The sequence below is a fragment of the Podarcis muralis genome, chromosome 7 (assembly GCF_964188315.1).
Source record: "Podarcis muralis chromosome 7, rPodMur119.hap1.1, whole genome shotgun sequence".
Taxonomy (NCBI): Eukaryota; Metazoa; Chordata; class Lepidosauria; order Squamata; family Lacertidae; genus Podarcis; species Podarcis muralis.
In genome coordinates, this window is record NC_135661.1 from 24,882,595 (window position 1) to 24,906,405 (window position 23,811).

The window sequence follows — 23,811 nt, forward strand, 5'->3', positions numbered from 1 at the left end:
TTGCAAATCCAGGGACTGTCCCCGGGACAGGGGACGTCTGGTAACCCTACCTTAAACCCAGGTTATGGATGAAGCAACAGAATGTCTATGCACGCTTTTTAAATAACAAAGCTGAAAATGAATGAGCTGCAGCTAAAATATTATGTTCATATTTCACATGGTCTAGTCCTTCTCCTGCCCACCTCCCTAATATTCTTAAGAGGGTCTTTTCTCCAGTCTTCAGAGAGTAGGTGGAATTGGGGAGGCAGAAAAAGTCCTTTCTTTCCACTGTGCAGCTTTAATCTGAAATCTTACGCGCAGCACTGTACCCAGAGCACAGAAACTGCTCGCGCTAATGAAATTTCCTGTCGCAAAATGTGCATAGATTAGAACAATGGGAGATTTGAACACTGATAGGTACAGTCGCTCACGTCATAGAACCTCAGACATAGTAAGAAGGGGGACCCCAGGGTGGAAACTACTCTGCTGGCAGATGCATGTCCAAAGGGGATTCAGTGCATCTCTTTTAGCTCCCAGATACCTAATACAGACAGACTAGCTGTGGTAATATGTTTACAACTCTTTAGAATTGAAAACAGTCAAGGATAAACTGGGGTTGTCCCTCCACTGTCAAAAGCAGCAAACCTTTGAATACTTTGCTGGGAATTGCAAGTACAGAGAGTTGCTATTGCATTTAGGTCTTGCTTGTGGACTTCCCATTGGGGCATCTGATTGACCACTGTGACAATAAGATGATGAACTAGATGGACCCCTTTTGGCTTGATCCAGCAAGTCTGCTTTTTGTTCTTATGCTGTCATCTCAACTACTGCCATGGAGCCAGATTCTTGTTCTGCAATTGCATTTCTTCATGAAATGGCTCATGCATGGATGAAACCTGATATAAATAAAACACGAAACCTCCAGTAGATATTTTTTTTAGGTCTTCCTGGATCAGTTTATTTCCTTTGCTTTTTTCTCTCTTTTTGGTGGGTGGTGTTCTCTTAAAAGGGGTGGGGTAGAGCTGTAGCAAGTAGAGCATCTTCTTTGCATGCAGAAAGTCCTAGATTTAATGTCTGAAGCCCTGGAGATCCACTGCCTGTCAGTGTAAATAATCCTCAACTGGATAGACCCAATGGTCTGGCTTGACTTGATACAGTCTTTGTTTTATGATATAAAGTAACTTCCTATGGTCCTACCTTTTAAGGAACCACCCTTTCCACATTGACCAGTCTACTGAGGAGCACCTTCATGTCTGCCACACAAACATCTGTGAATTATACCGTATTGGCCTGAATATAAGCCTCACTTTTCCCCCAAATTCCAACCGTGAAAAGTTCAAGCATGGCTTATATTCACGACCTTACAGTATGCAGCTAGGAGTGTGGGACAATCAGTGCCAGGAGCACGGTGAAGCAGTGCTCGTCCCATGCGTAGTCCCCCATCCTCTCCCCCAAGGCCAGGAAGGGGGAGAAAGCGAGGAAGGGGAAAGGGCGCCAGCAGTACAGGTTGGTTCTCCCCCCCCCCCCCTTTATGCAGCTAGGAGCAGTGAGGAAGGGTGTGGCTTATATTCGGATATTTTCTTTTCTTTTCCCCCCTCCAATTTTTAAGGTGCGGCTTACATTCAGGTGCAGCTTATATTCAGGCCAATACGGTGTGTCTAAGGCACACAGCTAGTCCAGGGAAACCTACATGCTGCAATCAGTGCTCTTCCAAGTCTGCATTTTACTGAGAAAGATCAGTTGAAGTGGGCCAGCTGCCTCTCATGGAATCTTGTTGATTATTACTATCCTTCTCATTAAGGAACTTAAGCAAGATCAGTTGTTGCCTCTGCAGTCAAAAACACAAAGAAGTCCAGTTTTGAAAAAGTAAAACCATTCCACAAATTTTGTAGCACCTCCAGCTAAGAAGAAAAAAGCATATTGTTCCCAGGAATACTGGCAAAGCCACACAAGCCAGCCACTTCACTATAACTAAGAAGGTATTTAGTTTGGTCAGTGCCCCTGTAGTAGGATGCCTATGGGTGCTCCATGCATGCCACTTTGACTTCCATGTTGGAAGGAAGGCGGGATATCAACAAGGCTAATAGCTTCACATATTCCCTGTAGGAGGGAGGGAGAAGAATTTCTGGAATTTCATCCTCCTGTCCCAAGCAGCACTGCTCACTTGCACGCACCCGTGGTCCCTGGCTCCCATGCTTTCTGTGACCTGAGATGCCACCAAATTTCTGCACTCGGAAACAACGGGGATGAAAGATCCACGCTTTGCTCATGTTGACGCAGATTATTTTGTACAAAAGTTTCTTGAATGGAATTGCTTTTAAATAAATAAATGGGGCGTTGACCGCTCTCCACACAGTCCTGACCCTTGACCTTTTTCATTCTCTCTCTAATCCCATCTGAGTCTCCTCCCAGCCACAGTTTCGCTTGTTCCTAGGGGCAAATTCTTATTTGGGCCGCTTGTGATGAGAAACATATTTGTCAAACTGAAGGCCAAGGAGACGAGCGTGATGCTCTGTGTGTCAGTTGTTGCCTCCCCTAGGTGTCCTTGTTCCTTTTGCATTTGTCTCCTTTGTGCCCTGGTATCCCTCTGCTAGGATTTCAGCAAGGTGTTTTGTTTTGTCACTTCTATGCCAGTGTTTCTTATAATGTGTGTGCTCAATTTAATGATGCAGGTGGACTATCATTTAGATCAGGGGTCAGCAAACTTTTTCAGCAGGGGGCTGGTCCACTGTCCCTCAGACCTGGTGGAGGGCCAGACTATATTTGGGGGGGGGGGTGATGATGCAAGAGCATCATGAGCCCTGATGGCTGCTTACCTGTGTCTTGCGAGCGGCAGGAGCTGGCGGCGGCAAAGGGACAATGAGCGGCGTGCGAAAGGGCTCTGGAGAGGGGCTGCTTAAAATGGCGGCTGCCTTGAGCGCTGCTGCTGCTGGCACCAACAAAGCCCAGCCCCCTTCCTCCTCTAGGCAGGGCAGGGAGAAGCCAGGAGGAGGGAGGGAGGAGGCGCCGCCGCCACCACACCACCTTGTGAGGGAGAGAACGTGCGTGCGCTGGCGATCCACGTGGCGATTCCCAGACCGTTTGTGGGTCGGATTGAGAAGGCAATTGGGCCTGATCCAGCCCGCAGTCCTTAGTTTTCTTACCCATGATTTAGATTGTGTGTCACCAATATGACACAAGTGCCCACAGAGGCCTTTCTTGGTGGCATCAGGGTCCTGTCTTCTCACTGAAATTAAGCAGGAAGCCTTCTTTCACCAATAGCTTTAGCCTAAATTGCAGCACAGGTGCCATTTCAGGGTAGAGGTGCTTACAGCTAGGGAGTAGAGAGTTGTGACATGCCTGTAGTGACTATGACAGTTTCTTGGGGTTGCACCTGATACTGATGTGCCCAAAAAGGTTGAGAACCCTTGTCTTGGATTATTTTGTACAATGCCTTAGCTGCATAAAGTTCTGCAGGTCTTGACTGGACAGGCAGAGTGACATTCCAGGGCCAAGGTGGGAAATCTCCAGTAACAAATGGTATCCCATTGCTGTAAAGCACATGTGGTGTGTGTCTCTTTCTCAAGCCAACTTAACCAGCCGTTTAAATAAACCTACAAAAATTACAAGCCTGAAGTAAATTTTGCTAGCTTTACTAGAGTCTGGTAGAAAGCTCCATCTTTGGAAACATAGGAGTCTGCCTTATGCTGTGTCAGACCATTGGCCTATCTAACTCAGTGTTATCAACACTGACTGGCAGCAGCTGTCTGGGGTTTCAGGCAGGGAGTCTCTCCCAGCTTGAACCCATTGAAATGAATCTAAGTTGCTCATGTCCATTAACTTCAGTGGGTCTACTGTGAGTAGGACTAGCATTAGATAAAACCCTTTGTGTCTATGCTCTGTTCTTCCTCTGCCAGCTGTTCTCTTTCCTCTGCATGGCTACTGGGCAAATGTTTTAAAACTCAAGACTGGTTTTAAGCTCCACCCACACTATGCCAGCTACTAACATTGCAGACTGAGCTCAGTACAGCAAGTGGCTAAGTACAGCACTGGCTAAGTAGCTGACCCCCAAAGACCAGTACCTATGCACAAGATCAGGCATGGCAAACCTGTAGTCCTCCAGATTTTGTTGGACTCCAGCTGCCATCAGCTCTAGCCAGCATGGCCAGTGATCAGGGGAGTTGCATGATGGGAGTTGCAGTCCAAAAATAACTGGAGGACCACAGATTCTACGTCTCTGCCCTATGAAGCTTCAGCCTCTGGCACCTCTCCTCTGTCTGACATGTTTTTCTCACAATAGAAGACCTCAGAGGCTCCCACTCTCATCCCCAGCTCATCCTTGGCTTTCCCATTTTGGTCTAAGTTGCTTCTTATCTTCTGATTTTTCAATGCCACTCCTGAAACTGAATCTCTGCCTGCTCTAAACCATGCAGGAACAGCAAAACCTCACCATGGCTGTATCCAACTAAGTTCTGGAGTCTGACAGTTGCTATCGTTGGTATGACTCCTTTGAGCAGTTTTCTGACTTGTCTCTGAAGACCATTTAAGCAGGGACTATTTTTCAGATGGGATGCTGGGTTAAATGTGCATGGAGGGCATGCTTGCAAACTGAATTGGCCATGAAACCCTTATGCAGGGGTGTGAAGGAGCCAAATATGGCTCTCCAGGCCTCCCTATTTGGCCCTCTGGACTCTTCCCCAGGTTACAACCCTTCCTCAGCTGCACCCTCACCATCCCCAGATGTTTATGCCTGGCTAGAATGTGTCCCTCTTGCTTGCCTGGATGGAGAATAGAGAGAGGGAAGGGTGTAAAAACTGGCCTAAACTACAAAGCTAAAATTCACATTCACAAACCCTGAGACTGGGAATGCTGGGTTGGTGTATACACTCTTAGACTTCACATGGTGGTATTGATATGTCAAAAGCTGAGGCTTTGGAGATTCAGCCCCCAAATGGACACATGCATTATTCAGCCGCCTCCTGCCCTATGCAAGAGAGAAACCTAGCTCTAGACATTAGGTGTCTGGGGAAAATGGCAGGTTAATGCAGCTTGTGGTTCCCCATGCCTCCTCTACATCTCTGTGGACTTCAACCTTTTGGTAGCCAATCTACCAAAACCATTTTAAAGTCCCAAGGACTTAGGCTGCAACCCTAAACCAAATAATTGCAGAGTATAAACCATATTAAACACAGTGGGATTTACCTCTTGAGTAAACGCTCTTAGGATTGCTCTGTTGAGATGATCAACAGAGAGAATTATTTCTCCAGAGCCAGCCGGTCAGTGAGGAAAAACATCCACCTGTTTCTTACCAACAAATGTTGGGAATCGTAGCAACAGCATGTGGCAGTTCTATCTGAGAGGAATATTAGCCCCTTGGGGTGATATGCATGAGCTTAAAAATATTTTTCTCTTTCTCTGATGCTTCCCGTTTGTTGAACAGTAACTGGAAAACAGTCTTGTAATTCCTTAAGAATGTTAAAGAATTTCAAAAGTTGATGCCTGAGTGTCCAATTTGATGGTTTGGGGCCAGAGTGTGTTTTGCCAGTTGCCTGTGGAGGTGGCAAAAGCTACCCTTGAGCTTTTAAAAAAATGTATGTTTTTTTAAAGGTGCTGTCACAGTTCTTCTTGGAAGCTGGTTGTCTAAACAGTTAGTCATAAGCTTCTAGGAAAGTCTATATTCTTTCGCATCCCATCTGACCCTGCTCTTTTCCAGCCTCAAAAGAGTACTTGCATCTGTTTTAAGTGACTCTCTTCCTTACAAAAACACACATTCCAGTTACTGATGATAAAACAACTTCCATAATCTGTCAATAAGCCACTAATAACAGCTGCTTTCACACATGCACGTGTGCACACACACACACTCTCAAAGACACGTGATAAATCTTTCATACTTGGAAGAAATTATTGTTGTCTTTGGTGGGGGACCTTGGACCTGTAGGCCCAATTAGGCCTACCAGACGGCTCTGTTTGGCCTGTGGGACCATCTGAGCCAAGTCACACCTACCTGCTCTAAACCAGACATCATATATGACATCTGTATGGGCCAAAATGGGTCACCTGGTGTAATTATGAGCCCAGGTATTTGACAGGTAAGTGGCCCCATGAGGGCAGGGAGGAGATTAGAATCTTGCCCACCAGCCAGATTGTTTTCCACCCCTGCCCTGGTATATGTAACGTGCAAGTAGTTTTATAACCTTTTTTTTATTATGCAGAACTCAAGTTGCCCAGATGTTGGCTGGGCCCCAAAGGCTAACGATGTTCTAGTTCAACCCAGTTTCAAGCCCTGTTATATTATCCAATGGTCAAAACTGATTTGTTCATTATTTTTTCATCAGTTTGATTTAAATAGATAATCTCTGCTCTCGAGGTTCACGGTACAAAGACACAGCACATGAGGAAAAAGAGACAGGAGGGAGGGAGGGGAAAACAAGCTCATGTGTATAAAATCACAGTTATTGTAACACGGTTAGATAGTTCTGGCTATGCAGATTCTGGCTATCCAGAAGACCAGCAACTCCTTGTCAGTGGTGATTCCTTCTGTCTTTCTTTCTCTGAAAGCACCATCCCCCCATTCCACCTGCCCAAGATTAGATCCAGGAGCAGAGCAAGTGACAATGTCCAGGCCAGGAGGGCAGGGTCTGTTTATCTTGGGGTCAGCATCTTCCCCAAAGTCTTGATTTTTTTCCAGTATAAAGTCTGGGGTGCACACACAAGCACAAACCGTTTCAAAATGCTCTTACGCAGCTCCTGTTTGTATTTCAAACAGAAGATCCCAGCAGGTTGTATATCTGAGTCTCCATCTGCAAGCTGATAAATTAAAGGATCAACATTATTGTCAAGTGGATTCGGCTCTCTTGAGGAGAGGGAATTGAAGATGATGTGTGTGTTTTTCAAAAAAAGAAACGTTTGTGCTTCTTCCAAGATTTAAGAATATGTGTGGTCTTGCTCAGCCTTTTGTTTTGAAGTATAAAACATCTTGTCTCGTTCTCCCTTTTGACAAGCTGTGGAAAGGAGAGAGAAGTTAGTGCTAGAAAGTGGCAGCAACAGAGCAGCCATAATTATGATAGAGGGTGGGAAAGGATAATGGCCAATTTGTCAGTAGGTGTTGACAAGAGAGATAAAGTTGGAAGTAATTAACTGCCTGACATACAGGGAGTGATGTTTCTGCCTGCCAATGGGACTGTGACGGCCATTTATCACTTTTACAATGCACTACAATGAATCACTCTTGCTCGAGGAGCAGGAAAGACATGGGCGTCCTTAATTCCCTCCCTAGAACATCAGAGGTTTATCTCCCAAGTCCATCTTCTGTCTCAGAGGTGAGAGAATCCTGGTTTGCTGTTTTGTCGATAAGGATAATGTTGGTGCTAGCGAGTAGTTGGGTGACGATTTGGAAGCTTACAGCCTGCTGCAGGGGATGGATAACCAGGGTTTTATTACACCAGTGCTTAAAACTCTGCATAGCTTCTCATAATTGGGGCTTGACCTTCGCCAGGATCTAACCTTGTTGGTTCTGTGAGTCTCTTGGTGACGTTCAGTACTGTCAGGAGGCATGGTGTGCTTCTGGACTTCCTGCCAGGGACAGAACCAAAGGACGCTATTTTGCAGTAGCTCTGTTCCCTGCTTATGGGTTGGTCCCAGAATATAGGGATGAGGAATTCCTGTTTGGCACCTAGACCATTGGTGTATGCCTGCATGGTGCTTCTCGGATTGATTCTGTCAACAGACCATGAACTTGTCTGTTTTTAAGCACTGTACATGAGGTAATAGCTTAGGAGAAGAGTTGTGGTTCAGTGGTGGTTCTCACAAAAGGTTGCAGTCACAAATAGGATTGTGTAACAAGTAGTGAAAGAGACCCTGCTGTCTGTCAGAGTTGACGGGATTGAGCTAGCTGGGCCAGAGGCCTGTATTGGTATAAGGCAGCACCGTATATCTTGAGTGAAGGATATAGCTCAGAGAAGGTGCCCCCATGCCTTGTATGGAGAAGGTCCTAGTTTCAGTCTTCTAACTCCAGTTAGAAGTATCAGGTACAAGGTGACAGAGAAAACCCTGCCTGAGACCCTGGGAAGCCAGAGCTGGTCAGAGTAGGTGAAGCAGGGCTTCATTGACAAATATTTGTTGTTTAGTCGTTTAGTCGTGTCCGACTCTTCATGACCCCATGGACCAGAGCACGCCAGGCACTCCTGTCTTCCACTGCCTCCTGCAGTTTGGTTGAACTCATGCTGGTAGCTTCGAGAACACTGTCCAACAACCATTCCTCAGTCTTTCCCAACATCAGGGTCTTTTCCAGGGAGTCTTCTCTTCTCATGAGGTGGCCAAAGTATTGGAGCCTCAGCTTCAGGATCTGTCCTTCCAGTGAGCACTCAGGGCTGATTTCCTTAAGAATGGATAGGTTTGATCTTCTTGCAGTCCATGGGACTCTCAAGAGTCTCCTCTAGCACCATAACTCAAAAGCATCAATTCTTCGGCGATCAGCCTTCTTTATGGTCCAGCTGTCACTTCCATACATCACTACTGGGAGAACCATAGCTTTAACTATACAGACCTTTGTTGGCAAGGTGATGTCTCTGCTTTTTAAGATGCTGTCTAGGTTTGTCATTGCTTTTCTCCCAAGAAGCAGGCGTCTTTTAATTTTGTGACTGCTGTCACCATCTGCAGTGATCATGGAGCCCAAGAAAGTAAAATCTCTCACTGCCTCCATTTCTTCCCCTTCTGTTTGCCAGGAGGTGATGGGCCCAGTGGCCATGATCTTAGCTTTTTTGATGTTGAGCATCAGACCACATTGACAAATATACTGACCTGTAATGCTTCCTGTGTTCCAATGTAAATGTAAACATCTCCCATATTGTAAATGTGTGTGCCCATGTGCTGAGAAGCCTGAGAGAGGATGCTCTAGAAAGAGGTTCATGACTAAGATAAAAAAAAAAAGAGCCAGGACTTCCTCGCTGTTCCTCTTAAGAGCTATGCTACAGTTCTGTACATTCTTATTATCAAGAGGAGTGATAAGCATTTGCAGTTCTCTCCGACTATTGCCTGCAGTTTGTCTAAATGGAAACATGTTAGCAAGGCTCTAAAAAAAGGTCCCCTCTCTTCCTTGTGCGGTATCCTAGAAAAGCTAAACTTACTCTGAGCACTTACGATTTGCTCTTACAACGAAGGGGAGTGCGTAGGCAAAAGGTTGCCGTCAAGCGGGCTTCATGAAATCCCAGCCAACCCTATAAAACTAGAAAGTCACAACGCAAAGCAAGTGTGTGTGGCCAGAGTGTTGTTGCCTGCCCTTTTATAAGTCGGCCAGGTTTTCTCCAGAAGCCCATAAAACCCGGCATGAATTTGAATCCTTTCATAGGGATTGCAGCTCTGGACTCAGCTGGGTAGGTCTGCTGGGCTCAGAGGGTACCGGCCTGGCCTACGCTTTCTCCAGACAGGAGACAGGACAACGAGGTGTTGCTGTTCTACCACGTTAATGCAGTGTTCTCGAAGCATTGCCAAAAGAGAAGCTCATCGGCACGTCTTGTGCTGGCTTGTTTTGGGGTGGGTTTTCTTTTTTGACAGACTCCAATGCAAGAATTGTGGACGACTCCATCCTTGCATATGGTTCTTTGCCAGCCTGGTGCCCCACAGACTGTAATTCCCATCAGCCTCAGTGACAGTAGTTGTTAACTCTTTGCTATTTTGTTGGTTTGCTGCATCAACTGCAAGAATGTGAGCATCCAGCCATCCGTACCAGAAACTGGTGAACTCAGATAGCGGAAGGGGAGTGGGTAAAGCAGGGTGAGGAGAAGAATGCACCAGCCAGGGAAATAAAGTGAAGCTATTCACCACTAAAGGGACGCGGGTGGTGCTGTGGGTTAAACTACAGAGCCTAGGACTTGCCGATCAGAAAGTTGGCGGTTCGAATCCCTGCGACAGGGTGAGCTTCCGTTGCTCGGTCCCTGCTCCTGCCAACCTAGCAATTTGAAAGCACATCAGAGTGCAAGTAGATAAATAGGTACCGCTCCGGCGGGAAGGTAAATGGTGTTTCCGTGCGCTGCTCTGGTTCGCCATGCTGGCTACATGACCCAGAAGCTGTACGTCGGCTCCCCTGGCCAATAAAGTGAGATGAGCGCTGCAACTCCAGAGTTGGCCATGACTGGACCTAATGGTCAGGGGTCCCTTTACCTTTATTCACCACTAAGAACCTAAGAAGAACCTGCTGGATCAGGCCAGTGGCCCTTCTAGTCCAACATCCTATTCTCACAGTGGCCATCCATATACCCCAAATGGGAAGCCCACAAGCAGGATTCAAGCACAAGAGCATTCTCCCCTCCTGTGGTTTCCAGCAGCTGGTATTCAGAAGCACTGCTGCTGCCTCCCAACTGTTGGGGGAACTGGAAACAAGAGGACAAGAGAAAAAGTGAATGTCCAATGCGTGCAGGCCCTTCATCAAGGCTTTTCATATACAGAAGTTCAGTCTCTTGGTCTCTCTCAGTAGAAGAAAACAGTATAATACATAGATTGAACTTCTGTATTTGAAACTCCCCAATGAAGGACCTGAGAGGTCCAAAATTCATTGGACATTCACTTTTACTGCTGCCGCTTTGCTTCCTGATCCTGCCCCCTAAATTTGCTGGGCGTTTTTGCCCCACCTTTTGCAGAAAGGGGACAGTTGATGCTTCTTCAAGAGAGTAGCAAACTACAGGGCTGAAGTGGGAGAGGCAGCTGTTTAATATAAAATGTTTATTTCTTCTTCAGTCCTTATGAGATCTTTCTTAAGGGCGCTTAAAACCTCTAATTCTTTTGAGGGATTAGTAGTCTTTCTAAAGGGAGCGGGGAGGGGGACTTCCACCAATATTTTTTTTTATTTTAAAAAAAAACCCTGTTATGACTGGATGCCCATAAAGCCCTTGAATACGTGGATGTTCAAGAGGAGGAATAGGCAGCGGGTAGGAAGTCCTAGCTTAAGGGAACGCAGCCTAGAGGAAATTAAAACAATGACATGCAATAGACATGTGAGCCTCAGCTGAAGTCCCCTGCTGACAACTCTGCTAAATCTTGTTCAAAGCCTAAAATCATGTGGCGGCAGCAGCAGCTGTTTGGGGGAATGGAAGGCTTGGTGGCTGAGAACAGTAACTACAGCAAAGGTGTGTGGAAGAATCCTGCCTATGAAATGGCCAATGCTGGTCTTCTTCTTTATTTACAGATGGCTTCTCATCTTCAGTATCCGCTTTGTACCAGATTAGCAACTGCATCAGTTGTCCGCATACATTACTGATGTGACTTGCACTATGACAATTGTGCCATCCAGGTGTTGTGGGTCTACAACTCCCATCAACCCTGATCATTGACCATGCTGGTTGGGGCTGATAGGAACTCAAGTCCCACAACATCCTGAGGGCCACAGGTCTCCCATCCCTGAACTAGACTGTCACTTGCCTTTATTGCTGCATGCTACCTCCCATCACACACCTGCCATCTTTTGATGCAGGGATGGGGAGACTGTGGCCCTTCAGATGTTGCTGGACTACAACTCCCATCATCTCTGACCATTGACCATGCTGATTGGGGCTGGTGGGAGATGGAGTCCAGCCATATATGAAGGGTACCAGGTTGACTAAGGCTGCTCTATATTCTCCTGTCATTGCACATATAGCAGGGGAAGATTGGTAGCAGTGGGGAAACTGCCATTTTATGATTGTTTATGGTGCTTTTTAAAAATGTATCTATACTAGTTTGGTTTGAACTTGTTCCAAAAAAAATATTGTTTGTGGAAGCTGGAAAAGCGAAATATAAATAAATAAAACACTAGGATCTGCCCTAAATGACTTTTTATTCCCACTTACTTCTTTCCAGTATTAACAATAAACTGCAGCAACCAGAGGCAGCAGCTGGGGTTCTGGAATATGCCATGAAACACTTTGGGGAGCTGGTGAGTAGCCTCTTAATTCCCCATCTCCCTGTTTTCATTTTGAAAAGGAGGGACACAGCTCCATGATAGAACATCTGTTCAGCTTGCAGAAGATCCAGGTTCAATCCCCAGGCAGGACTGAGAAGGATTCCTGCATGAAATTTGAAAAGGAGGGACACAGCTCCATGATAGAAGATCTGTTCAGCTTGCAGAAGATCCAGGTTCAATCCCCAGGCAGGACTGAGAAGGATTCCTGCATGAAATTTGAAAGAGCTGCTACCAGTCCATGTAGACCATACTGAGCGATAGGGACGCATTTTTTCCAGCTTAGTATAAGGCAGCTTCCTATGCTAGCCCTTCATCCGTAACCTTGAGGACCAGAATCTTACTTTACTTTTAGAGCAGAGGTCCTTTACCTGTGATCCTTGGATTCCTAGGATCACGGGCTTTGGGGGTCCATGAACTTTAGAGAGTGTAAAAATATGACACACACACACCCCCCATTTCCTTCCTGTTTCTTTGAAAATTGTCTTTGTGAAAAAAAATTCTGGGGAGAGCTTCCAGTAGATTTCCAACAAGGTCTATCACCCAAAAAAGGTTAAGAACCACTGTTTTAGAGGAGGGTTCAGACTAGAGCATCTTCTTTGCATGCAAAAGGTCCCCTAGCATCTTCAGATAGGGCTGGGGGCGGGGGAGACCTTTGCCTGAAATGCTGAAGACCCACTGCCAGTCAGTGCAGCCAGATTCATAGTCTGACTTTGGTATGAGACAGCTTTCTATCTGCCTATGAGTGGAACCCATAATCCCCTGATCACATCAGCAAGCTCTGCATCCTCGCCTGTTTTGAAATGATCTGCCTGTGGAGCCCCAGAGGCCAGACCTGCAACGTCTCACGTGGAGGGGCACTGAAGTGTGGCATGTGTTGTGTGTGTGTGCAGCTTTATCCTGCCTGCAGGGCCCTCAAAGAATCCACTGCTTGGCATAACGTCGCAGCAAGAACTGCCAAGGGCTGAGCAGAAAAGAACATTGGCCTAGAGCCCATGTCGGGGCGGGCGGGCAGGAGGGGGTTGCGGGAAGCAAAAAAAATCCCAAAGAAATCCAAGTGGTAGCTTGTCCCCTCCCCCTCTTTCCCCCCCTTTTAATCCATTGAAAATGAAAATCCTTTAAAAAATGAGAGGCTGGTGAAAGTGTTGGGAATTTGAAAACTGTCGTTGGTCGGCACTTCTGTTCTTTTTTACCGCTCGCCTTCAGAAAATCTGGACTGCTAAGGCTAGTAATAAGGCCTTAGTAACCTTTCCCTTGCTGCTGTACAATGCCCCACGTGCTTGTAGGCTGTCTGTCTGCTGGGCTGTTCCAAACTTCATCCCCTGCTGCTCTTGTTTATATGTGTTGATGCTACTTAGACTTGGAGCTGATGGCACAGCAGGCAGTGGAGGCTGGCTCTGATAGGGCAAAGGAGACGTTGCCCCACCAACTTCAGCCAGCCCCCACCTGCCTGCCTTCTTACTTGCATCCAGCCCTGCCTGTCAGCTTCCTCCTCTTCCTTAGTCTCAATGTTGCCCTTGCAGTACTCAGCAGGCAGGAGAAGGGGGTGGGCAAAACTAGAATGAATAGACTCTGCCTGCCATTGGCTCTGGCTTCACCACCTGCTGGTGTCTCTGCCTTATGCCCTACTGCCAGCAATGGGCACCAGCCATCAGTGGTTGCAAGGGAGGCTCTACGTCTGTCCTTGGGTCTCCCAGTGGTGTTTGCTGATGCTCAAAAGGGATGGCTAGATTTTAAGGGGAAGGAGCCAAGAGCCACATTCATCTTTGGCTAGTCCTCTGGGGGCCACATGCCAGCAGTGACTCTCACGAGAGCCAGTGTGGTGTAGTGGTTAAGAGCAGTAGTCTCGTAATCTGGGGAACCGGGTTCGCGTCTCCGCTCCTCCACATGCAGCTGCTGGGTGACCTTGGGCTAGTCACACTTCTTTGAAGTCTCTCAGCCCCATTCACCTCACAGAGTGTTTGTTGTGGGGGAAGAAGGGAAAGGAGAATGTTAGCCGCTTTGAGACTCCTTAAAGGGAGTGAAAGGCGGGATATCAAATCCAAACTCTTCTTCTTCTTCTTCATGTGGAAACACACACACAGGCACACAGCTGCCCTTTCTCACGTGACCCAGGCAAACCAGCCAGTCATACTAGCCTAGATGGACCAATGGTCTGATTATTATTCATCCCTTTATTTTTCATCCATTTACCTAGGGCTATATCCAACTGATTAGGGGCATGGGTGGTGCTGTGGTCTAAACGACTGAGCCTCTTGGGCTTGCCGATCAGAAGGTCGGCAGTTTGAATCCTTGTGACGAGTGAGCTCCCTTTACTCTGTCCCAGCTCCTGCCAACCTAGCAGTTCGAAAGCACACCGGTGCAAGCAGATAAATAGGTACTGCTGCGGCGGGAAGGTAAATGGCATTTCCATGCGCTCTGGTTTCCATCACAGTGTTCCGTTGCGCCAGTAGTGGTTTAGTCCTGCTGGCCACATGACCTGGAAAGCTGTCTGTGGACAAATGCTTGGCTCCCTTGGCCTGAAAACGAGATGAGCGCCGCGACCCTATAATCTCCTTTGACTGGACTTAACCATCCAGGGGTTCTTTACCTTTTGCCTTTACCTTTAAATCCAACTGAGCCCTGCTCAGAGTAGATTGACTGGTGCAGGGTAATGTAAACTAATTTGTGTTAGTTGGAACCTTGTAATAGTGGTCTGTTATACAGTGGTACCTCAGTTTACATACGCTTCAGGTTACATACGCTTCGGTGCAGCAGCAGCAGGAGGCCCCATTAGCTAAAGTGGTGCTTCAGGTTAAGAACAGTTTCAGGTTAAGTACGGACCTCCGGAACGAATTAAGCACTTAACCCGAGGTACCACTGTACTTGATTTTGGTATGGATATTTATTCTACCATGTTCAGTTCTAGGTGCCCCCTTTACTTTTTGGCATCTCTTGTATGTCGTGTCTTATTAAAAATAAACATATAGCAACATTTTAAAAAGAGTAGACCTATTGAAATTAATGAACCCAAGGTGGTCATGTCCATTCACTTCAGTGGGCCTACTTTGAGGTAGACTAGCATTGGATACAACTCATAGGTTTTTATTTTCCCCCTTCCTTTCTGCAAACATCTTCCCAGTGCTGCTTACACAAAGCGTTCCTTCCCAACATGCTAATGGCATAACTATAGACCTCGTGTGAGATGGGACATGAAAGCATATGAGACTTGCCTCTCTTGGGTCTTCTTCTTTACCCCTGCCACTTTCCCACACTAAAATTTGCTATTTTGTTAACCCTTTCTTCCTGCCTCTTCCCCCCTTTTATAGGAAATTCAAGCAACCTGGTATGAGAAACTGCATGAATGGGAAGATGCTCTGGTGGCCTATGACAAAAAGATGGATACAAACAAGGATGACCCAGAACTGATGCTGGGGCGCATGCGCTGCCTGGAAGCCCTGGGGGAATGGTAAGACGAGCCAATGTGGTATGGTTAAGAGTGTCAGACAAGGAGCTGTATTAAAACCCCTACTTGCAGATGCACATTGGGGGGCTGTCTCTCAAACTAGCCTACTTCACACGGTTATTGTGAGGATAAAATGAAGAAGGGGTAACCTGTGTATGGCACTTTGAGCAATGTAAGGGGAAAGTCAGTTATAGATGCAATAATATATAAATAAAGAGCATATTATTAGCATGCTAAAGGCCACATGTTCAATCCATGCCATCTCCAGGAAGGAGTGGTATTTGTCCTCTGTCAGAAGCCTGGAGAGCTGCTGCCGGTCAGCATAGACAAAGCTGAGCTAAGTGGACCAATTATCTGATTTGGTACAAGGCAGCTTCCTATTAATCTGTAACTTTATTCAGAACCATGCTGAGTTGTAGAACATCTGCTTCGTGTGCAGAAGGTCCCATGTTCTATCGTCAGGTATCTCCAGGCAGAGCTGCAGGAGACATCTGTCTAAAATCCTGGAGAGCTACTGCCAGTCAGAGTAGGCAGTTCTGAGCTAGAGGGACCCAGTTGTCCACCTCAGAATAAGCCAGCTTCCTGGAGAGCCAGTGTGGTGTACTGGTTAAGAGTGATAGACTCGTAATCTGGGGAACCGGGTTCGTGTCCCCGCTCCTTCACATGCAGCTGCTGAGTGACCTTGGGCCAGTCACACTTCTTTGAAGTCTCTCAGCCCCACTCACCTCACAGAGTGTTTGTTGTGGGGGAGGAAGGGAAAGGAGAATGTTAGCCGCTTTGAGATTCCTTCGGGTAGTGATAAAGCGGGATATCAAATCCAAATCCAAACTCCTATGGGAAACAAAAACATACATTTGGTATGCGAAGCATGTGCTCTTCCACTGAGTTACAACCCTTTCCATGGTTCTAATTAATGACTTAGGAATAGATATTTTGATTCCCCCTCTTCTTGTTTAAACTACTTCGGAAATTTTTGCTGGAAAGTGGGAATATATTAAAATAAGGTACCTGCCCATTAGCCCATATAAGAGTTTGCAAAATGACTTCCCTTCCAAAGGAGGGTGGGAGATGTGGGTAGTTTGCTTTTTGCAGGCTTGCGTGGATCAAGACACTTTGTGAAGTGAGGAGTCTTTATCCCTAGCAGGGATCTGCAGCATGCACACTCAGTGTGCGTATGTGTATATGAGAGAGAAAGGGAATGTGCTTTTTTTGGAGCCTAATTGGGAAAGACAGAACCTGCATAACGTACTGTGCAGTTCAACCTGGAGGGTTCAGCAAATCCAAGCCAGTCCTGCCTAAATCGCTGCACGCCTCATGTCATTGAGCCTCTCTGTTTCGATGGGTCCTGACGTGAACCCAGGTTGATGGCACAAGGGGAGTGGGAGAGGGGAGGGGAGGATGCCTGCCGATTGAAGTCACTCCACAGACCAAGGGGGCTGCACAGAATTACCTGAAGCACCACAACCTGTACCTGATGTTCCCATCTTTTTGCATCCTGGGTGGCAGAACGGAGGGGGGGAGCCAGGTGACTTTGTGGGGAGTGAGAAGATAGGCTGCATTGGCTTTACCAAGTCTTCAGATGAATACGCAACGTTTAAGAACAAAAGAAGTTCTGCCAGCTGAATCAGGTCATTGACACATTCTAGTCCAGCATTTGGTTCTCACGGGGGCAAACCAGATGCCTCTGGAGAGCCTGGAAACAGGATTCGAGCACAAGAGCTGTCTCCCCACTTGCAGCTCCTAGCAACTGACATTGTAGGTAGAACACAGCCATCGTGGAATGCAGCTTTGGTGCCTAAAGGTCAGCTAACATCCTATTAAAAGAACCATCAGATTCAATTAAAACGAGTACAAATCTGACAAATGAAACCAGTAAAGAGGAGGAAATAGCATTAGTACTTAATGCTAATGCTAAACAGAGCAGCTTAAGACCCAAATACCTGAAGGGAGTCTGTATCCAGCTAAGTCATACATAGGTTAGACCCATGGAAATTTAAATACCAACTTTTTAAAAAACAAACAGTGGCAAAGTACTGCAGCAGAATTTGTGTAGTTTCACCCACATGTGGCATTTCCTTCTGAGAATCACCTGCCTGCCACCCTTGCCTTTATTGTCTTTTAAGACTCCCAGTGAAGTCTCTTGTGTCCTTCCAGCCCTTTTGAAAACCTTAAATATTTTGTTTCATGTTGCTGCTGTTTTGATCAGTTTTCACTTTCAATCAGTGTTGTTGCTCATTAGCTGCCAACTTTCCTGCATGTGGTTTTATTTGCCTTTTAACACTGTCTTGTTGGAGTGTGTGTGTGTGTGTGTGTGTGTGTGTGTGTGTGTGTGTGTATGTATGTATTTAAAGACTGCTTTCATGGGTGTGTGTGTTTAATGACACTGTATTTTAGGTTACAACCTTAGGTTACAATTACAATTCCCTTGGAGTGAGTTGTCTCCAGCATTAGTCCTATACAGGATAGACCCTTTCAAATTCATGAACATGACTAACTGTGGTCAATTAATTTTAATGGGTCTTCTGAGTAAAATTTGGCTGGCTACAACCCAGTAAATCCAACTGATCTCAATGGGGCTTCTGTGTGAGTATGAATAGTATTCCAGTATCATCAGCAAACTGCAGTTTCACAAATACTGAATACTGTTTCCTTAATGGAAAGGCTGTATAAAATGTACATTTTAAATAAAAGCAGGGAAGAGGATTTTCATCAAACTGTAACTTTTGCATCTTTGCTTTTTTTCTTCTTCCTAGGGGACAACTTCACCAGCAGTGTTGTGAGAAGTGGACCTTGGTGAACGATGAAACCCAGGCGAAAATGGCAAGAATGGCGGCGGCAGCTGCATGGGGTTTAGGTAAGTCCCAGCCTTAGGACTGTCCTTCTCTTCCCTGCATGCACACACACACATATATATTGGGGGTGGGGTGGGGAGTTTTGCCAAGTGCCTGATCTAAGCACTGAAACAGACAGTCCCTCTAAAATGCTGTTTCACAGAGAAGGATGTATAGCACAGGTAGACATGGGATGGCAAATGATTTGTTGAATGCTGGGGGTGCATTTTCCACATAGGAGAAGCAGTCCTGCAGTAGATGTAGGGAGGTAATCGAATTTTCTTCCATTGAGTAGGTTTAAGCTCATTTCTTTCAGTGGCACTATGGGGCAGCTATATCTCCACAGACGTAGCCCTTCAAACGTTTTCGACTACAACTCCCAACAGCCACAGACTTTTGCCAGGGATGATGGGAGCTGTGGTCCAGGAACATCTGGAGGGCGCCATGTTGGCTACCTCCAGTACAGGGATTAATCCCTTTCTTTGGGTAGATTAGAGGGGATAGATGAGCATGTCCCGCTGGATGCCTCCCAACTCTTACGGCTTATGCAGGTCATGTCTGTCTCTGCAGGTCAGTGGGATAGCATGGAGGAGTACACCTGTATGATCCCAAGGGATACCCATGATGGCGCTTTCTATCGGGCTGTGCTGGCCTTGCATCAGGACCTCTTTTCATTGGCTCAGCAGGTACACCGTGAAACTTTTTGTCATCACCCGCTGTGGTTTGAAGAGCAGCAACTGGGTGTTGCTTTCCCGTATGGCAGGGAAGGCTCCTGTTTGAGGGGACCCCTGGCAAAATGCCCTCTGGTGGGCCTACTACACAAGGGGGCCCTCCTTCGGCAGCCCATGTAGGGATCTGACCATAGTAATTCATGCTATGCTGGCTGGGGTTGATGGGAGTTGTAGCTCAAAATATCTGAAGGGCACCAAGGTATGGGAGGCTGCTCTAGGACACAAGAAATCTTCTTCAGCCTTTATGGTGCCACAGGACCATGCTGTAACAGACTCAAATGGCTGTTGATCAGACACTTTTGTAAAGTGTCCCTATATGGCGAGTCCTAGCTGCCATCCAGGCAAGCAGCAATTCGCAAACTGGTCTTTGGTCTAATCCTGCATGGATATTCCTATGCTTCTGTTGAGGATTCAATTTATGTTGTCTTGTGAATGTGAAATGCACTGTTAATTTTAGGGGGGGGGATCTTGTATTATTTTTTGGGGGGTGGCTACATCCATCCTGCCCCACCCTGTATTAAGAGCTGAAGTTGTAGAATGAATTCCTCTTTAAGAAAGAAAGAAAATAATCCAAATAAGCCCTGTCAGAATCTGTCTGTCTCTATTGATGTGCACAAGAAAATTCAGCCAGGCGTTTGAAAGAGCTAAGGCCTCTGTAATTAACCTTTTTCACATTCTGGGAAGGGGGTGGGGGAAGAGGGAAAACTGAAGGAAAGATTATATAATATATGGCACGACACCCAATGTTTTGGACTTCTCTTTGTGCAGAGCCTGTAAAATGTGAAAAGGAAGCTCTGGCACACATAAAACCTCAAAACCTATTGGAGAAAAATTATGGGATGTGCCTAGGTCATAGTAGGCAGTGCGCTTTCAAGCATACATCATACAGGCACCATTTTATTCATATGCTGCCTTTTCATAGCTAAAGCCAGGCTCAAGGCAGCTTACAACATGAAAAAAATATGATATATAAATTACATAAGCAGGGTGGGACTCTGGTCATCCAGTTGTTGTTGTTGGGACTCCAGCTCCCATCAGCCTCAGCTGGCAGGGCCAATAATCAGGGAATATGGGAGATGTATTCCAGCAGCATTTGGAGGACCACAGGTTCTCCACCACTGCTGTCGAGGACTGGTCCTTGTAGATGCGCCTTGGCCAGATCCTGGATGACATTCTGGGAAGCTTTTCAGCTGGTACACCACTTGATAGTTGGTGTGTCTCCAGGATCTCAGGCAGAGGGTCTGAGAACATTGAATTGGAAATGTTGAGGATTCTGCATGCAAGACAGGTGCTCTGCTACTGAGTTACAGCCCCTCTGCAAGCCTGACTCAGCTTGTATGTTCCTGGGCATATGGAGTCACTGTCAGTACTTTGAAGGAAATGCAAGAGTGGGGTCTGTGTACAAAGCAGGGCAAGGTATCTGTTCTAGAGCAACAGGCAGGAACAGGAAGAAGCCAGTAATAATTGACAACCCAAGAAAGACCCTGGCCAGTCTTGAAAAACGCCACTATCTCAAACGAGTGAAGGAAACAAAGTTCTAGATGTACATGGTCATTTTTTTGCTTTGTAACTGAAGTGCAACAGCCTCTCTTCACCTCTCCATTGTTGACTTCCTTTTTTGTCTTTACTTTTAAGCTTCTTGTACTATGTTTTCAATGTCTCCATCGCCTTAGTAGACCCTTCCTTTCTTTTCCTCAATCAGTGCATTGACAAAGCCCGAGATCTGTTAGATGCTGAGCTGACAGCTATGGCAGGAGAGAGTTACAGCCGTGCCTACGGGGTGAGTACTTTGCTCCTGGCCTCGGGTGATGACCCTCTGTTTGGGAATTGTTCCGGCGCAGCAGTGATTGGGATGGAATGTGATTGGCTGTTTCCTTTAGGCGATGGTATCCTGCCAGATGCTTTCGGAGCTGGAAGAAGTCATCCAGTATAAACTTGTACCGGAGCGACGTGAGATCATTCGCCAGATCTGGTGGGAGAGACTCCAGGTAAAGACACTGCAGAAAGTTTATAACACCAGCATGGTGTAGTGATAATTGAGTGCTGGGCTTGGATCTAGGACACCAGGGTTCAAATCCACACTCAGGCATGAAGTTCACTGACTGACCTTGAGCCAGTCACTCTCTTACCTAACTTACTTCACAGGGTTGTTGTGAGAATAAAATGGGGAATCATGTAAACCACCTTTTGTCCCTTGGAGGAAAGTTGGAGATAGGTAGAGTACCTAGAGCAGTAGCCATGCCAGCAGACACCGAACTCTCTAGCTCCCCTGAATCTTAGCTTCCTTCCATCCATCCTTTCTACTTCCCTACCTTGGAGCAGACGCGGGCTTGCAGCTTGATAGCCAGTGGCTGCTGTCCCATATTAACTCCAGCACCCACCCAGAGGAAGAATTTTTTCCACCGTGGCGCTCTCCTTCCTGTTGTTCCTGCGTGTGCTTCCGTGCGGCACAAGAAGCTGTTTACCTGTTGCTGCCAACAGCTTGCTTTTCACCCCCCCCCCCTTTCCCTGTGCCATTTGGGAAGCTGTGACAAAGCTCTTTGCCTCCAAGATTGCATTCCTGTCTGGAAAGTCTCAGAGAACATTCCACCCAGGAGGAATAGCCCGGAGCAACGGGGTGGGTGAAGTCTGCAACTGCAACTGTTTATAGACCTTGAAAAGTAAGCGAGAAAGAAAAAAACAGGACACCGAGTTCTTGTGTGTTTTTACAGCATCTTCCTAACAAATACAAAAAGGCCTACTTTATGTGGACCTCAGGGAGCTTTAGATTTCCTACCTAATTTGGATGTGGGATGGCATACCTGGCTATCTAATAAAGGCACCGTATGCTCTCTGTTTCTCCAGCGCAGGAAAACCTCTTCAGTCTTTCTAACCAATGTTTAATATTCTGTTTTGAATGCAAGGTCTACGGCAGAAGTAAACTCTTGGAGACGTAAACTCTTGTTTTCATTTGGTGCAAATTGCCACCATTTGTGGAAGATGGGAAAAGCCCAGGTGGGCTCTGGGTCTCTCTGAATTTCTCATTGGTTCCATAGGAAGCTGCCTATACTGAGCCAGACCATTGGTCCATGTACCTTAGTGCTGTCTACACTGACTGGCAGTGGCTCCCCAACGTTTCAAACAGAAGACATTCCTAGCCCTAAACTTGTAGGTACTGGGGATTGAACCTGGGAGCTTCTACATGCAAGGCTGATGCTGTGCCACTAAAGGGTCTTTTACTATCCCACCCCTCCAACTGTTGTTCAAAGCTGGCATGGCCTTCTCCAATTTGACTCAGGCTTTCCTTCTGTCTCCACCATGGCAGTGGGCATTGAGCTATTGTGGCACTCAGCACAGGTGGGTGAATGGGAGATGCCTCTCCTGGCTCAGCCTGCCTGCCTACAAGGCAGCCTAATTCAAAGGCATGGCCAGGTCAGCGAGGCAGCAGGAAAACACCAACACTAGGCAGGGAGAACAACAGCCAAAGCAGAAATGCAAAAATATCTGTGTGGGGAATGTATTCGCTCAGCGCTGCCCCCCCCCCCAAAAAAAACCCTTCTCTTTCTCCTTGTTTTTCTTCCTTTTTGATGCAGGAACAAATTGTCGTTGGAACTCAAAATAACATGTTCTTTTTCGGAAATTGAGTCAGACCCCTGTCTTGTTGTTTTGAAAGGAATTTAGGAGGACACAGACGTTACTGCTTTATGTTTTCAAGTCTGTTCCTTTTACTGGGGGTTGATGGTTCCTCCTCTCCGAATTGCCCCCCTTTTTTTCCATTAACGAACACAGTTAACACTGGAGAACCTGGCCGGCTCCTGGAGCTGACTTCTGTTTACAGTCCCCAAGGACTGAAGTTTAGCAGCGTGTGCAGGATGGAGTGGTGTGCAAACTGCGAAAATTAAATGCATATTGCTTGATGTAATAAAGCAGTGACGTTTTCTCTTTAGGAGAAGTTGTCTGTGTTCAGCATTAGCAGGAGCACTAGCTGTTTGTTTGGACCCACGATAGGTTAGATATTCTCTACTAACTGCAACATACAGCAGTCTTAATTTTCTTCTCCTTCCTTCCCTGTCTCCCCTAAGACAGCCTTTTTTCTGTTGAGGGCCACAAGAGTAATGTTTCAAGGAAAACACATTGGTCTCTCCCTCTGTGTCCCCTTTTGCATTTCCAGCTGGTCATTAGAACAACTGGTAGCTCAGAATTTGTACCTGCCTTTGTGTATTTCCACCTCCCAGTCCATTTTTCTTCTTCCATTGTGCCATGGTTATGGTTTTCTTTATCACTTTCCTCTATACGTTATGCTTAAAGCATGACAAAAAACCAAAATCCTTACAAAAGACCACTCAATACCACTATCCACATAAAAACAGTCCAACATAATAACAAAAATGCATAATATGAAATAATTTCCATTTCAAGTTATGAAAATTAGTAACTCACTGAACAGCAATAACAAAGCGGGAATGAAGTATGTCTGCTTCTGTTGTCACCTAACAAGGCAAGGACCATAGCTCAGTGGCAGAGCCCCTGCTTTGGATACAGAAGGCCCCCTGTTCAATCCCCAGCACCCCCGTGTTGGCCTGGGAATGTCCCCCACCCAACACCCCTGGAGAGCTGCTGCCAGTCAGTGTTGACAAGACTGAGCTAGATGGACCAGTGGCGTGCCTTGGAATAAGGCAACCTCCTATCCTTTCAGCAGGCATGGGGAAGCTTTGGCCGGACGTTGTTGTACTCAGACTCCCATCAGCCCCAGTCAGCATGGCCACTGGTCGGGGTGATGAGAATTTGTAGTCCAGCTACATCTGCAAGATTGTAGATTCCCTGCTAGATAGTAGCAACAGAGTGAGCCCTTTTTAAAGACCTAGAAAGGGAAGCAGGGCCAATGCCTGATGTTAGCAGAAACAGGGCAAAACGTCCTCTAACCTAGAGAGTTCA

General features: G+C 46.5%; 1 protein-coding gene across 4 annotated transcripts in view; it reads left to right on the plus strand.

Annotated features, from left to right (window-relative positions):
• The window catches only part of MTOR (mechanistic target of rapamycin kinase), a 98,795-nt gene that overhangs the window by 55,094 nt on the left and 19,890 nt on the right, over positions 1-23,811 (plus strand). For all 4 annotated transcript variants that reach the window (XM_028740653.2, XM_028740655.2, XM_028740654.2 and 1 more), the window contains 6 exons: positions 11,791-11,866; positions 15,199-15,338; positions 18,089-18,189; positions 18,737-18,852; positions 20,600-20,677; positions 20,778-20,885. In XM_028740653.2, the coding sequence (XP_028596486.1) occupies positions 11,791-11,866; positions 15,199-15,338; positions 18,089-18,189; positions 18,737-18,852; positions 20,600-20,677; positions 20,778-20,885 (619 nt within the window). The remainder of the gene's footprint in view (positions 1-11,790; positions 11,867-15,198; positions 15,339-18,088; positions 18,190-18,736; positions 18,853-20,599; positions 20,678-20,777; positions 20,886-23,811) is intronic.